This window comes from Vigna unguiculata, chromosome 7 (genome assembly GCF_004118075.2).
Source record: "Vigna unguiculata cultivar IT97K-499-35 chromosome 7, ASM411807v1, whole genome shotgun sequence".
NCBI lineage: Eukaryota > Viridiplantae > Streptophyta > Magnoliopsida > Fabales > Fabaceae > Vigna > Vigna unguiculata.
The window spans coordinates 25,272,468-25,285,609 of record NC_040285.1 but is presented as its reverse complement, the minus strand read 5'-3'; the positions used below and the strand labels follow the sequence as shown (position 1 = coordinate 25,285,609).

Sequence of the window (13,142 nt, the reverse complement as noted above, 5' to 3'; positions counted from 1 at the left end):
TAAGTACTTCATCATTTATTAATTGTTTGATTCTCTTAATGAATATATGTTCCGATCTCTGGTGCCATAACATTAGAGAATTTCTCATTCACAACATATTCTTTAACCTAGCAGAAACATTCATTGAACTATAAACAGTGTAATTTGTAATTTAATGGAGTAAAGACTATCACATAGTTCATAGAAACCAACAACTTTTGATTTATTCAACAAAGTAAAACCATATTCCATGAAATTAAAAGAAACACCTACAGGTGCAAATCACAAAATGAAAATTAAGTTTTTACCAAAACTAGGAACATAAAAATCCTTTTTTTAAACACAAAATAAAACCACTACTAAAAACCAAATTGCATGTCCAAAAACCTCTATATGTGAATTCAACTTGCTTCTTAAATAGATGCAATGTTCACTTCCCATTGGTTTCCTTAGGTTTTGCGTACCCTATATGTTATTACAAACATATATTATAGTTTCAAAATAAATCCACCATGTGCGATGATTAATGCTAGTCATATTAGATTCATAACAAAAAAAAAACAAAATAATTACCTTTCTTCATTAGCCAACTTTTAAACTTTATGTAAGAGAGGTTAATAAGCTTAAATACCAAGTAATTATCAAGCTTATTATAATCCTTCTTCATGTGTCCCTCTTTTAAAAAAACACATGGACTCTTTCTTTATAAATGGCTGACATATTTCCCTTTTGATTAACCTGATTCTTCTTATACTTAAGAGAATAAGTCAAGTTCACCTTTTGACCTTCCTTCATTGGCAACCTTTCCTCTTCTTAAACACACATGGTCACTAATTCATTAATAGATCACTTATCCTTATATGTGTTATGAGCAATTTTAAAAGGAGCATATTGATGAAGTAAAATATACAAAATATAATATACTAGAAGAAATTAGACATGGTAACCTGTAAGACCTTTAGTTGAGCCACAATGTCCCTTATGTGTATGATGATCACACCCTCCCTTAATCTCGTAGTGAGCTTTAAGGATGAAAAATTCATGATAATAATATTGATAAGAGATTTATCAGATGTGACCAATTGTTCATCAATAACCTCTAGCAAATCTCTCACATTGTCATGCTGATCAATAAAAACTCAAATCCTAGCAGAAAAGTTGGTCTTTATTAATGTCAACAATTTAACCACTCTCACTTTTTCGTAGAGAACAACAACATAAAGTATTACTCTTAGTAATAACGATGATTTTAGGTTTCTAATAGCATAATTATCCCATTTTTAGTTTGGGTATACAATAATGGATATCAGAAACATTCACAAATTTAGAAGTTGCAAAATTTGAGACTATAACAAAATAATGTTTTGCCAATGCAAATATGTCTTAATAATCAATTTAGTGACATAAAATTTGTTTGTGGGTCAAAGTCATACTCAATTAGATTCACATAACCAAATGATAAAACTATTATGTTTAACAATGCAAATATGTCTTAATGAATGAATCTAGTGACATAAAACTTGATTGTGGACTAAAATCTTACTTAATTAGACTCACATCACCAAATGATAAAACTATTATATTATTATGTTTTACTTATGTTTTACCGATGTAAACACGTGTCTTAATGAATAAATCAAGTAACATAAAATTTGTTTGTGGGCTAAAGTCTCACTCAATTAGACTTATCTACCCAAATTAAAACTAGTAGACTATGTTCTTTTTTCAATTACTATGGGAAATTTGAGAAATATAATCCAATACATCCTAATTAATCATATAGATGGAAGAAGATTCCTATGGATAAAAATTCATCGCATCACATATAATTACTTACAACTAATGTTTATTACGTGATTATAAATATCAATTAATCAGAGATGCTCTGACCTTGCTTTAGTTCATTCAACATATTTCCACCATTTAAACATTTAAAATAAATAATAATATTCCCGTATATAAATTAATCATACAACATATCATTTATGTTATCCTCATCTAATGGTGTATGGTGTAGTAACATATAAATGCAAGAAGATTCCTTTGCGTAAAAATTCATCACATCATATGTAATTAATTATAATTAATGTTTATTACGTCATTATAAATATCAATCAATCGAATATGTTGTGGTCACTCTCTAATCCATTAGAAATATATCCACCATTCAAACATTAAAAATAAATATTTGCATCATCAACATTATTTATAACGCAACCAAAATAAATAATAATAATATTCACACATGTAAAGTAATCATACAACATATAATTTATATTATCTCCTCTTATAGTGCAGTAAAGCAACGAGAGTCCAATAAAGAGAAAGAAAAGGTGAGGAAGGAAAAAAGGGCCTATCGACTGGATTACTAGACTGCCTTGCTTGCTTGCCTGCCATGGTACACTTCTAATATGAGTTACATATCTATTCCACCAACATCAATAACGTCTTTCATAGCTGATTCAAAGACAACCATTCTTATTCTTTATTCTCCCAGGGATCAAAAAGGCTAGACACTAAGGCTACAAAACTAGGCTATGAAAGCAGAGAGAATTCAAACTCTCACAAAATAATTATGCCAAACCAATACTCTATTATTGGTTTCATACAAAAACATATATTACAAACAAAAACTTATAGTACGTAGAAAATCTATAATACATACAAAAAAATATATATTACATAAAAAAACCTATAGCACTTAGAAAATCGTATGTATTACTTAACCATCACACCATATAATAATTCACATTAAGATATAGATATAAAATTAGTTATATACTCCTCATTATTTTAACAAAATAAAATGTACATTTTTAATGTGTTTTTTCCTTTCAAACCCTTACCATCTAAACTTTAATATATCATATACAGTAGAAGAGAGATTTGATTACCAAATCACATAGCACGTGTGAAATTTATAGAGATTGTTTTTTCATCATCACATAATAGGTGCCATAATAAATTGTTAATAATTATATGATATTACAATCTCAAAATGTATTCAACAATTATAACATTGATAAACAAATGGATCACATCTATGAAAAATAATTGATCTTGTGAATATCTTATATTATTTCAGATATTAGACAAATCACATATTTAAAAAATTTCCAACATGTAAATTATTTTTTAATTTTATTTATTGTATAAGTTTTTTTATAGTTTTTTTATTTATATAACTAATACATATATTATTTTCTATTTTATTTGAATTTCTTTTAGTTTTATTTAAAATTTAAATAATTAATTTAAATTATTTTTCCTTTATTATATATTTTTTATAATTTTAAATTTAAATTAACTTTAATATAAGTTATTAAAATAATATTAAAAGTAAAAATAAAATATAATTAAAAAAATAAAATTTAAATTAAATAATATATATATATATATATATATATATATATATATATATATATATATATATATATATATATATATATATATATATATCTCTTTTTGGAAGTACAAATTCTTTGTTAGATGTCAATATCCGGAAGCATTTTTATTGGAAGTTGATATTCGGATGTAATTTGGAGGTATGATCTGCGTTATTGTGATTAAATGATCAAAGAATAATTTTAGAATTTGAAATTTTGTTGGAGGTGGAGAAGAAATCTCGGAGGTGCAGAAAGAAATCACCAAACCATAATTGTGTTCCGGGCCCATATAGAGTTAGCCCAATAGCATAAACCCACAACATGTTTTACAGGAGGAGTGTTTGGTTAAACCCTTGCAGTGGTTCACCTTCGAATGTTGTTGCCGGAAATGAATTCAGTGGCGGTGAGACTTGCGAAGCATCTCCGAGTCTCTAGTCTGACCTCATCTTCTCTCGGTGCGTTTCTTTCTTTCATTTTTCTTCGTAACCTATAACATAAATAAATTTGTTCTGCTCTGTGTCTATGTGTTCGGTCCAATCGTCTAAAGTAGCACCTCGTTCACTAAATATGTATGCGTTGGTTATGTTCTTTTGTTCAATGGAGAATTTCGTCGAACACTTGCTGGCTAAGATTATATTTTATTGTCGTTGACACAAGAACATATTACATACGTGTGCATAGCCAGATGTGTGATGCTTAGCTGTAGCTTTGTTCGTGAATAAATCAGGTGGTGTGACGAGAAGCGGAACGTTATGGTACTCGACGTCTCCATCTGGAGGTGAAGATGATCAGCCTTCACATGATAATGGTGAACCGAAGAACGAAGAATTAGATGAAGGGTTTGATGAGCTTCTTGATGGAAGGCCCGAGCTACAACTGCAAGGTGTGGATCCCAAAAGGGGTTGGGGATTTCGGGGTGTGCACAAGGTACTAAATGTTGTTGATTGATGGATTATTATTGTTAACGTCTGTAGGGTGGAATTTTGATTTGTGAACTCAACTTATGACCGAGTAAATGTTTTTGCAATATAAGGATTTAAGAGGGTTGTAGTTTTTATTTATTTATTATCATAACGAGTAGTTTTACAAGTTTGTATGGATTGGATTTATTCTGGACAATGGTCATGCTGGCCAATAGAAAGACATCACTACAATGCTACTTTAAACAGAAGAAAGATTAGAGAACAAGATTTACGTTTTGCTGATGTTTAAAGTGACAATTTATGTAATATTTGCATGTTGCACCGGACAAATAATTTGACCAACGTGGTAGTCATTTTAAGCAGGCAATTATTTGTGGCAAAGTTGGTCAGGCCCCTGTACAGAAGATATTGAGGAATGGTAAAAATGTAACCATCTTTACAGTTGGGACAGGGGGCATGTTTGATCAGAGAATTGGACCAAAGGATTTGCCAAAGCCTGCTCAATGGCATCGGATTGCTGTGCATAATGACATGCTGGGGGCCTATTCAGTACAAAAACTCTTTAAAAAGTAAGTGATTGTACGAAAGAATATTTTATTTTAATTGTGTAAATGCTCCGGACTCATTCTTGAAGTTTTAATGCAGCTCTTCAGTCTATATTGAAGGTGACATTGAAACTAGAGTTTATAATGATAGCATCAATGGTGAAGTTAAAAGCATTCCAGAGATATGTGTTCGCCGTGATGGTATGACTACTTGTATGAATTCTGTTTCTCATAGATTTTCTGAAAGACAAACTGACATTAAGTTATCTCTTGTGGATACTGGACATTATATAGGCTCCTTAATGCCTGCTACTAGGTTAGAAGCGTTGACAACATTTATTTGTGCATTAACTTTCTTCTACCTTCTCAGGGGATATTAAATTTGAGTTCAATTTAAAAGCCAAAGGGATTTTTTTTTTCTTGGGGAAAAAGATGGTTACTATCCGAAACCTAAGCTGAGCCCAATTTGGACGAGCTCCTTGTCATCAATGTTATCTTAATCATTGTAGAACCATTGTTTCATTATCTTCAAACCTAAGCTTATTTAATTTATGGACAACATGCTTTGTTGCAATTTTCTGCAATAGAACTTCTGTTTTGAAAGGCCAAGTATGTTTTCTTTGCATGGAAAGGAAGATTTTATCTTTGTTTAAAAGGAGACAGCGAGTCGTACATTTCTCTTTTTACTTTTAGGGTTGAAGGATTCTAAACTCACTGAAATTGATGCTATTTTTTTTTTTTCATTTCTTAACTTTTCAAACTTCTTGTTGGCATATTGTCACTTTCTATGTTATCTTTAGGGAGAATTCGCCTCATCAAGAGTGGAGAGAGCATTGACAAAACTTCCTTGGATGAATTGCGTAAGTCCTTTTAACTGTAGATGCAAATAATGATATGTTGGAAATAGTTGTTTCTTCACAATTGCTGTTCGTCAACTATTCGAGTTCAACTTATTGAATGCTCAATGAAGCTTTGTTTGGTTTTTAATGAAATAAACCATCTTAAGCTCGAGATTGAATTCAATTATTAGAATGTGTCAAGTATCTTTACAAACTCGACATTAACAACATGTGAATAACTTGTTTATTCGAATTGATGATGGAGATTTACTAGCCTTTATTTTTTATATTTCATTATGGAAATCAGCTGATTTTTTATTGAGCATTAGTTTTTAAGTTTTTTGTTTTTGCATGTTGGGAATTTTCAATTTAATGGATTATGAAAATGTACTAGTCTACAATATGTTTGGATTCCATGCTACATTTTGAGCATATGTCTCTATTTGTAGATTATCATCTAATATTTAACATCTTTACTAAATACTAAATTGATGAAGTTGTAAAATAATTTAAGAAAAAAAATCATAAAAATCAGTTGTAATAAGCCAGGCGAGGCAATTTCGAACTTTATTTCAAACTAGAATAACTATTTTTTTTTTCACAAGCCATACTTGAACTTCGAATAACTAGGCTAGACTTGGCTTATTTAATCCGTAATCACAACGACGTTGCTTTTAACTTTAAGATCGAAGTTTGTTTATTGACTGGGGTTTATACCTGACAATAATAAATATATGCTTGCAGGTGAAGGGTTGTTTTAGAGGAAATTTGACCATCTAACGGAAGCATCTACTTCTGTAAGAATCTTAGCCTTCTGAAGCACCATTTGTAATGAATAATGAATGCTTTAGTAGGATTTAATTTTTTCCGATATATTGTTTAGCATTCTGAATTTTAGTTTCCCATGGTTATTTTCTTATATATGGGAGAGGTGTAGAAGAACTTATTTGTGGTGGCCATTATTTGTATTTTGGTTATGAATATTGCTAATCCACTAAAAATTTGGAAATATATAGATCTACTTCTTAAAGTTTGCTTATATTTGAAATGACAGCCTATTTAAGCATTTTCCAGACTAATACGGGTCATTCATGTTCAGTGAGAAAAAAATTTGTTTAAATTTCGCGATTGGTATCTTAGAAATGTAATACTTCGTTATTTCTTGAGTGGTATCGTATCATGTACCTGAGAAATGTAGAGAAAGTGGCATCCACCAAGATTGAATTGCAAAAGATGTAATAATAAAATGGGATCGAAATTGAACACATGTACTTTTATTAATAGAACTGCTTCAAATACTCCTAGAATATTGCTAAACTCCGGAATTTTTATTTTCGTATTACCTTAATTTTTCAGCAAAGCAATAGAAGTGGATATTCCTTTATTTTATTTAAATGCATTATAGACTGACAGGAGGTCGATCAAAATTCTATTATGACTGGTATTTCTGCCACGGACTACGCATCCGTCAAGCACTGAAGAACTTGGCATTTCCTCTACGAGTACGTGTGAAAGCCAAAATTATGCATGACTAAAATTTAAGAAATTTAAGCATTTTGTACATTATTTCTATTAAGAAATCATGATGTTTTCCTTGTGCTACATAATAGGGTTCTGCTTCTAGAACGGAAAATACATTAGCATTTTCTTTAATTGTGTTTAAGCTATGCTAACTTTTCCATTCACCAAATTGACGGTGCCAGCCCTGCAGTGTAGGACGGTATCATACCCGGAGCTAATGTATTTCGTGAAACTCTGTCATAGCAAATACTAAAATGCAGGAGACAGGTTTGTTTATTACCTGCTTGTAACAATCCAAATCCAGCACTACTTTTTTGTCCACAATTAAAACCTTATTGTAGACGAGTTATTTATTGACTATAATTTATTTCTTCCAATATACTTCATTTCATTGGTTAGTGGCAGAAAGGTTTAGTTAAATGCTTTTCATAACGAGATTCCATTAAGATTGAATTTTACGTAATTCTATAATTTTAATAAATCTTATTTGAAAGTAAAGTATATTATAGGATGAAGAATCTCTAATATAAGTCATAAAGTCTTATTTTAATTTGATTGTGCTCCCCTTCTCATATCATTTTTAAGATTTTCTTGTAAACAATGTCTACAGTTTTTTGCGATTAATGAAAAATGTTTTTACAATTAATAAATTTGACAACTATTTATTAAAATGAAAAATAATCATTATAACAGGCAAGTAAAATTGTAATAAACTACATATAAAAATATCTTACTTTTTTATTAGTTATTACAACAACTATAAAAAATTTATAGGTAGTTTCTTATAGATAATGGAAACTACAAATTTAGTTAATAAAGATAAAGATTCGAAGGTTAAAAAGAAGTAAAAAATGTGTAAAAAAGACAGTAACAGTAATCAATCTTCATTCTCAATTGATATAAATAATTAAATATCCCTTTTTTTTTAAGTTTCAAGGTCCCATGTTTGAGTTTTGAATTTAAGATCTTCATGTTTTATGGAGGGTTTAGGAGTCTCTTAAACTTTTTTATGACAGAAGCTGAGAATAATCTTGTTGTCTAAGAGTTACACATAAAGAAGCAAATAATCGTCGACAACTCCACAAAGACGTAACCATGAAATTGTCAATTAATTTTACAAGCCGTTAGTATCAAACTATCAGAAGTTATCTACTAGGCATCGTTGTTTGTTCTGTCAGTCAGTCCAACAGCAGAGCACACACACCAAAAACAAACTTGCAACAACCTCCAATAGACCTGATCTCAACCTCATTCTTACACACCTTTTGGACAATCACCACTCAAATAAGCAAGCATGCTCACACTGCCAGCGAAGAATTATACTAATATTTACTATGTTTACTAGAATACTGTATTACTATGCTGTTTCTGAGGGACTGCTAGACCTTTTTCCTTCCATGGCATCTTTCTTCTTCTGACAGTTTGTGCAGAGGAACGGACCTTCCCATGGCTTAGATACTGGAGAAAAAAATGAGCCAGTGTTCATTGGTAAACCATCTCCAGAGGGTTGATCAGCTTGGCAAACCGCACAGCGGAACATTCCAGAATTCGTACTTGATGGAAAATCCTTACCCAATCTGCATTTTAAGAAAACAGACTTTAAGAAAAGAAACAATTTTGTTCTCACTTTCCTCCACGCAGGTGACAAGGTAAAGCGATTGTTCAACTTGAAACGGTATCATGCAAATATAAGTTTAGTATTTACAGTCCTAGTTACCTTTCTGTAAGCATAGCAGAACCCTCTTCAAATAATTCCTCCACAACACCTACAGCAGAAAGCTTATTGGTACTTTTGTTTGCAAAGTTTTGGGATTTCTTTCCAAATAAAAGGGAAGTTAGCATATTATGTTTCTTTGTTGGAATTGTTGGTAATACAGGATGATCTGATGGGATAATATCTACAACGAGGCAAGTTGTATCATCCTTCAGTCCCCTTGACCTTAAAGCTTCCTGTTAAAAAAAAAAGTTAAAACACAGCATTGAGTAGAGAATATAATGGCTCACCCTTCCTGAAAAAAATAGCAAGATTCCCTAAATTAATCATCACCTTGACAACCATCTTTGCAGCAAGCTCAGCAGGTAGACCCCGGCATGACTTGGCAGCCGTTTCAGAAGATAAAGCATCCCAAATGCCATCAGAAGCTATAATAAGTCTTCCACCAGCTTTTGAAAGCTGGCAAACCAATAAGAGAACATCGTTACAATTGAAATTTAGAACCAAACACATCCACATAAAACTGATCAATCATCAACAAACTAAGACTATAAAATAAAACCAGCTAACCTTCACTTGCTTCACGTGTGGTATTGGCACAATAAATTCTCCAACATCCGTGTCACCGATCGATCTAGAAAGGCACAATCCACCAGGCCAGCAGCGAAGAGGCCCAACCTATAAAATATATGAAGAAACCAAAACAGTCTTGTTAAAAATTCACTGATCAGAAAGGAATATGAAGGTTACTATATACCTCATTGCCTCCAAAAACGTTCAGTCTTCCTACTTCACCACCACTGGCAGTAATGCGTTCCCTCTCTTCTGCATTTTCTTCCAATCTGTGATCAACTGTCAAGAGAGAAACGACACCTCCCTGTGTATCTAATATGCAACGCGAATCCCCGACGGATGCAACAGTAACAGTCCATCCATCAATCAGAACAAATGTAGCTGTCGTTCCAGAAGTTTCCCCTGAAGGTGAAATTAAAAAGGTTGGGAAAAGTGCGCTTGGTGAAGAACTTCAACTGGGATGCAAAGAAAATTCTGAAAATGTACCTTTCTTCTGAAACTCTATGTCTGTTTTCACAAAAGCAACAACCAGAGCTCGAGGCAGAGCTTGAAGCCACTCATCCCTACTGATATCTTGCGGTATTGCACTCAAAACATTACTTAGTATGTTTTCCTTCGCAAAAATAGCAGCAGATATACCATTATGTCCATCAAAGATCTGCCAATCAAGAATTCCTTATGGATATCATAACCATTGTGGGAATAAATTGACGCTCCACTTGATCACTGAGAAAAATATAGGAGAAGAAAGAAAACATACACTTCAATTCTCATTTATTTACTAAACCTGAGAAACAAACATGTTTCCAATCTGCATAACCGTATCACTGATTACCAATTCAGCCTTATGTTAGGCTATATTCTCATCTCTTATTATTCAGATATCTATCCAGAACATTTCACCAAAACCAAAAAAAGGACGCTAGTCATATGTAAAGTAAATACAAAACCAAGAAAATGAATAATACCGCAAAGACAGAAAAAAGTGTTGATGAATCCCCAGGAATTCTCTGGCAATCCGTCTTGATTAGAAAATAATCTTCTCCTTTCTTTGCCAAGCCAGCTTGCCCATACTTCACAAAAGGCTTTTCAATTTTTCCATTTCGTAGCTCCCGACCAATCAGGGTTGCCAGTGGGACAGGTGGCTGCTTCATATTAGATAATTCAGTCCTACTCATCTTAGTTCAAAATTAAACATTTCTGGAATCCCGGTGAAGAAATCCTAACCATCCACACAAAATTCGAAAACAAGAATAAAAGACATAATAAGATTCATGATCAACAATGAAAAGAAATCCCAAAGACTCAATCATCCCAAGCAGATCTACATGCTTTTAGGATGTCAGTAATATTATTTACCAACACAATTCTCACACACACAATAGGCAGCGATAGAGACCACACTGTTTATGCTCAAAGTAAGATCCATTTAATATTTTAATTTAAACTTCCCCTACTCAGTAAACACATGGAGCAAAGAATCTGGAAGTGTAGAACAGATCCTAGATAAATTGCATTTTACAATAAAACACCACAGAGAACTTCCTTCCGAAAACCAAATAAACCCATAAAATTTCAAAAGGTAGGAAGCAAATTCCCAACAAATTCCAGAACCCAGAAATTGAACAATTAACTCACAAATAATTAGGTATTCGAGAATATGCATATCCACCAAACTAGGATGCTGCGTTTCAAAGGAAAATAAAGTGAAATAGTGAGTGTGTGGGAAAAGCAACACTCACAGTCGAAAAGTGGAGATGGGAGATTCAGCATTTGGAGGAAAATATGATAAACCCTAGTAGGTGTGAGTGTGGATGGAGGCACCACGAACTCAGGGAGTGAGAAAGAGGAGAAAAGGAGAGATCTTGCTCTGTTATTTGATTGGTAGAGAAAAGTTTCTAGACGGAGGAAACGCGTAGAGAGAACCAAATCACTGTTTTCTTCCCAAATCTAAACCTCAATTTTTTGTTAGTTCACAACATGAAACGCAACGCCGTATCCGTAAAATTACACCAATACCCCTCTGTCTCAGAATAATTCTGTAACAGCTCAGATAAATTTATTAAAACACAAAAGCACACAACAGAAACTAAAGATTTTTTAAATTACTAATGAAATTTAGAATGAGAAGGATATTTGTGTAAATAGCATTTTTCTATATTTATTTAAAAACAGGGTTAATTTTTCAATGTCCCTATCTTGATTTTTGGAAGCAAAGATTTGTCTAACCAAACCATGTTTCCCTGTCACTGTCATTGCGCAAAAACGTCAACCTCTGCCCTTTAATCTCGTTGTTTCATTCAATTTTTAATTAAGAAAATAAAAAAGTTCATCGCCAATGAGTAAATCTGATTTTTTAATGTATTTTTTATTTTTTTCCTTTTGTGAGACGATTTTTTTTATATGTAATTTGGTAATTGATATTTTCTCAAGAAGGTATGTAACAAAATCACGCGTGTGATTCGTCGCTGTCTGGTTTTAGAAGCAATAATATAAGAGAAGGCTCAAAATTAGAAAAGTAATAAAGCATAAAATATAAAAAATATCAGTGTCAAGTTTTTTCTAAAATAATAATAATAATAACACGTCTCTTTGGTGATAGATAAGAGTAGTTATCTTAAAAAAAAATATATATATATATATAGCATTTATGGAGTTAGATTATTATTAAAGAAATAACATAATATAATTTAATTAATTGGAAACAACTTTTTTTCTAATTTTCTGAGCTGTACTTGAATTGGCATGCTTAGTATATAAGAAGCTGGCATGAGTCTACTCAAAAGAAAGATTTATAAAAACCAAAAGTCAAAACATTGGTGACAACATTATCGTGATTTACTTTCCTATTTCCAAGTATGTTTTTGCTATCATTGTCTCAACAAATTTAGGTGATTATTAACGGGTCCATTCAGGTTATTGAATAAAGTGTGTTACATATTATAATGTTCAATTTCATTTAGGAAAAATAATTTAGACAAATATTAGTTAGCAACCTTTTTTTTTTCACTCCCTCTGCTTTATAATGTTCGGTAAAAATTCATATGGAAGGAACGTTAATTATTTTTTTTTCTTATACAAATATTGCAGTTACGTTCAGAAGAGTAGAAAAAAAAATGTTTATAAGAGTCTATGACTTTATCTGTTAATTTCAAATTACTTTAATATAAGTTAATAAAATAGTTTTATATTTAATTGAGTCATTTTTATGATCAAATTTATTTGATATGAGTAATTTATTACTATGTTTATCTAAATTAATTGTTTATATAGATGGAATATCGGGGAGATTATGTTATGCTTTCATAATTTGGTGTGAAAGGAAAAAAAAAACTCGAAAACAGTGTGCGATTATATGTGTTTTTCTTTTTTCATTTTTATTTATCAAACAATAAATAAATTATTATTTTTTATTCTTTTTCTTTCTAAAATAGCTTCCGGCATGCATCATGGTGCTATTTTAGTACTGTAGTTTATTATTTGTAGTTTATTATTTGATTTGATTTATAATGAATCGCAATATTGTCTTGTTTGAAGGATTTTTCAATAAAATTTATTTACGCTGCATTTTTTTCAGACAAAAAAAAATTGCCGAATTCTAAGTTTTTTTTTTTTAATTTATTCAAATATAGTTTTAAAGTTATTTTAGGGTTAAATATGTT

At 31.3% G+C, this 13,142-nt stretch overlaps 2 protein-coding genes across 4 annotated transcripts; one reads left to right on the top strand and one right to left on the bottom strand.

The window, feature by feature from the left end:
* The first annotated feature begins 3,702 nt into the window (after nucleotides 1-3,702).
* On the top strand, nucleotides 3,703-7,591 carry LOC114190138 (single-stranded DNA-binding protein, mitochondrial). 3 transcript variants are annotated; one of them, XR_003605772.1, is made up of 8 exons: nucleotides 3,703-3,820; nucleotides 4,093-4,292; nucleotides 4,652-4,857; nucleotides 4,934-5,034; nucleotides 5,634-5,693; nucleotides 6,417-6,469; nucleotides 7,078-7,174; nucleotides 7,376-7,591. XR_003605772.1 is itself a non-coding variant. In XM_028078920.1 (7 exons), exons 1-6 carry the CDS (start codon nucleotides 3,739-3,741, stop codon nucleotides 6,431-6,433), a joined length of 666 nt encoding a protein of 221 aa, XP_027934721.1. In that variant the 5' UTR covers nucleotides 3,703-3,738; the 3' UTR covers nucleotides 6,434-6,469; nucleotides 7,376-7,591. The 3 variants fall into 3 exon arrangements, 2 of the variants coding, with proteins under 2 accessions (XP_027934721.1, XP_027934720.1); XM_028078920.1 differs by lacking the exon at nucleotides 7,078-7,174; XM_028078919.1 differs by lacking the exons at nucleotides 7,078-7,174; nucleotides 7,376-7,591 and having other exon boundaries at nucleotides 6,417-6,720.
* A 654-nt stretch (nucleotides 7,592-8,245) lies between these two features.
* LOC114191859 (probable protein phosphatase 2C 5) lies at nucleotides 8,246-11,453 on the bottom strand. Its single transcript, XM_028081298.1, has 8 exons — nucleotides 11,223-11,453; nucleotides 10,449-10,702; nucleotides 9,967-10,138; nucleotides 9,665-9,882; nucleotides 9,478-9,585; nucleotides 9,241-9,366; nucleotides 8,911-9,143; nucleotides 8,246-8,770 (listed from the first exon to the last, which is right to left on the bottom strand). The coding sequence occupies exons 2-8, from the start codon at nucleotides 10,656-10,658 to the stop codon at nucleotides 8,551-8,553; spliced, it is 1,287 nt and encodes a 428-aa protein (XP_027937099.1). The 5' UTR covers nucleotides 10,659-10,702; nucleotides 11,223-11,453; the 3' UTR covers nucleotides 8,246-8,550.
* Nucleotides 11,454-13,142: the final 1,689 nt, after the last annotated feature.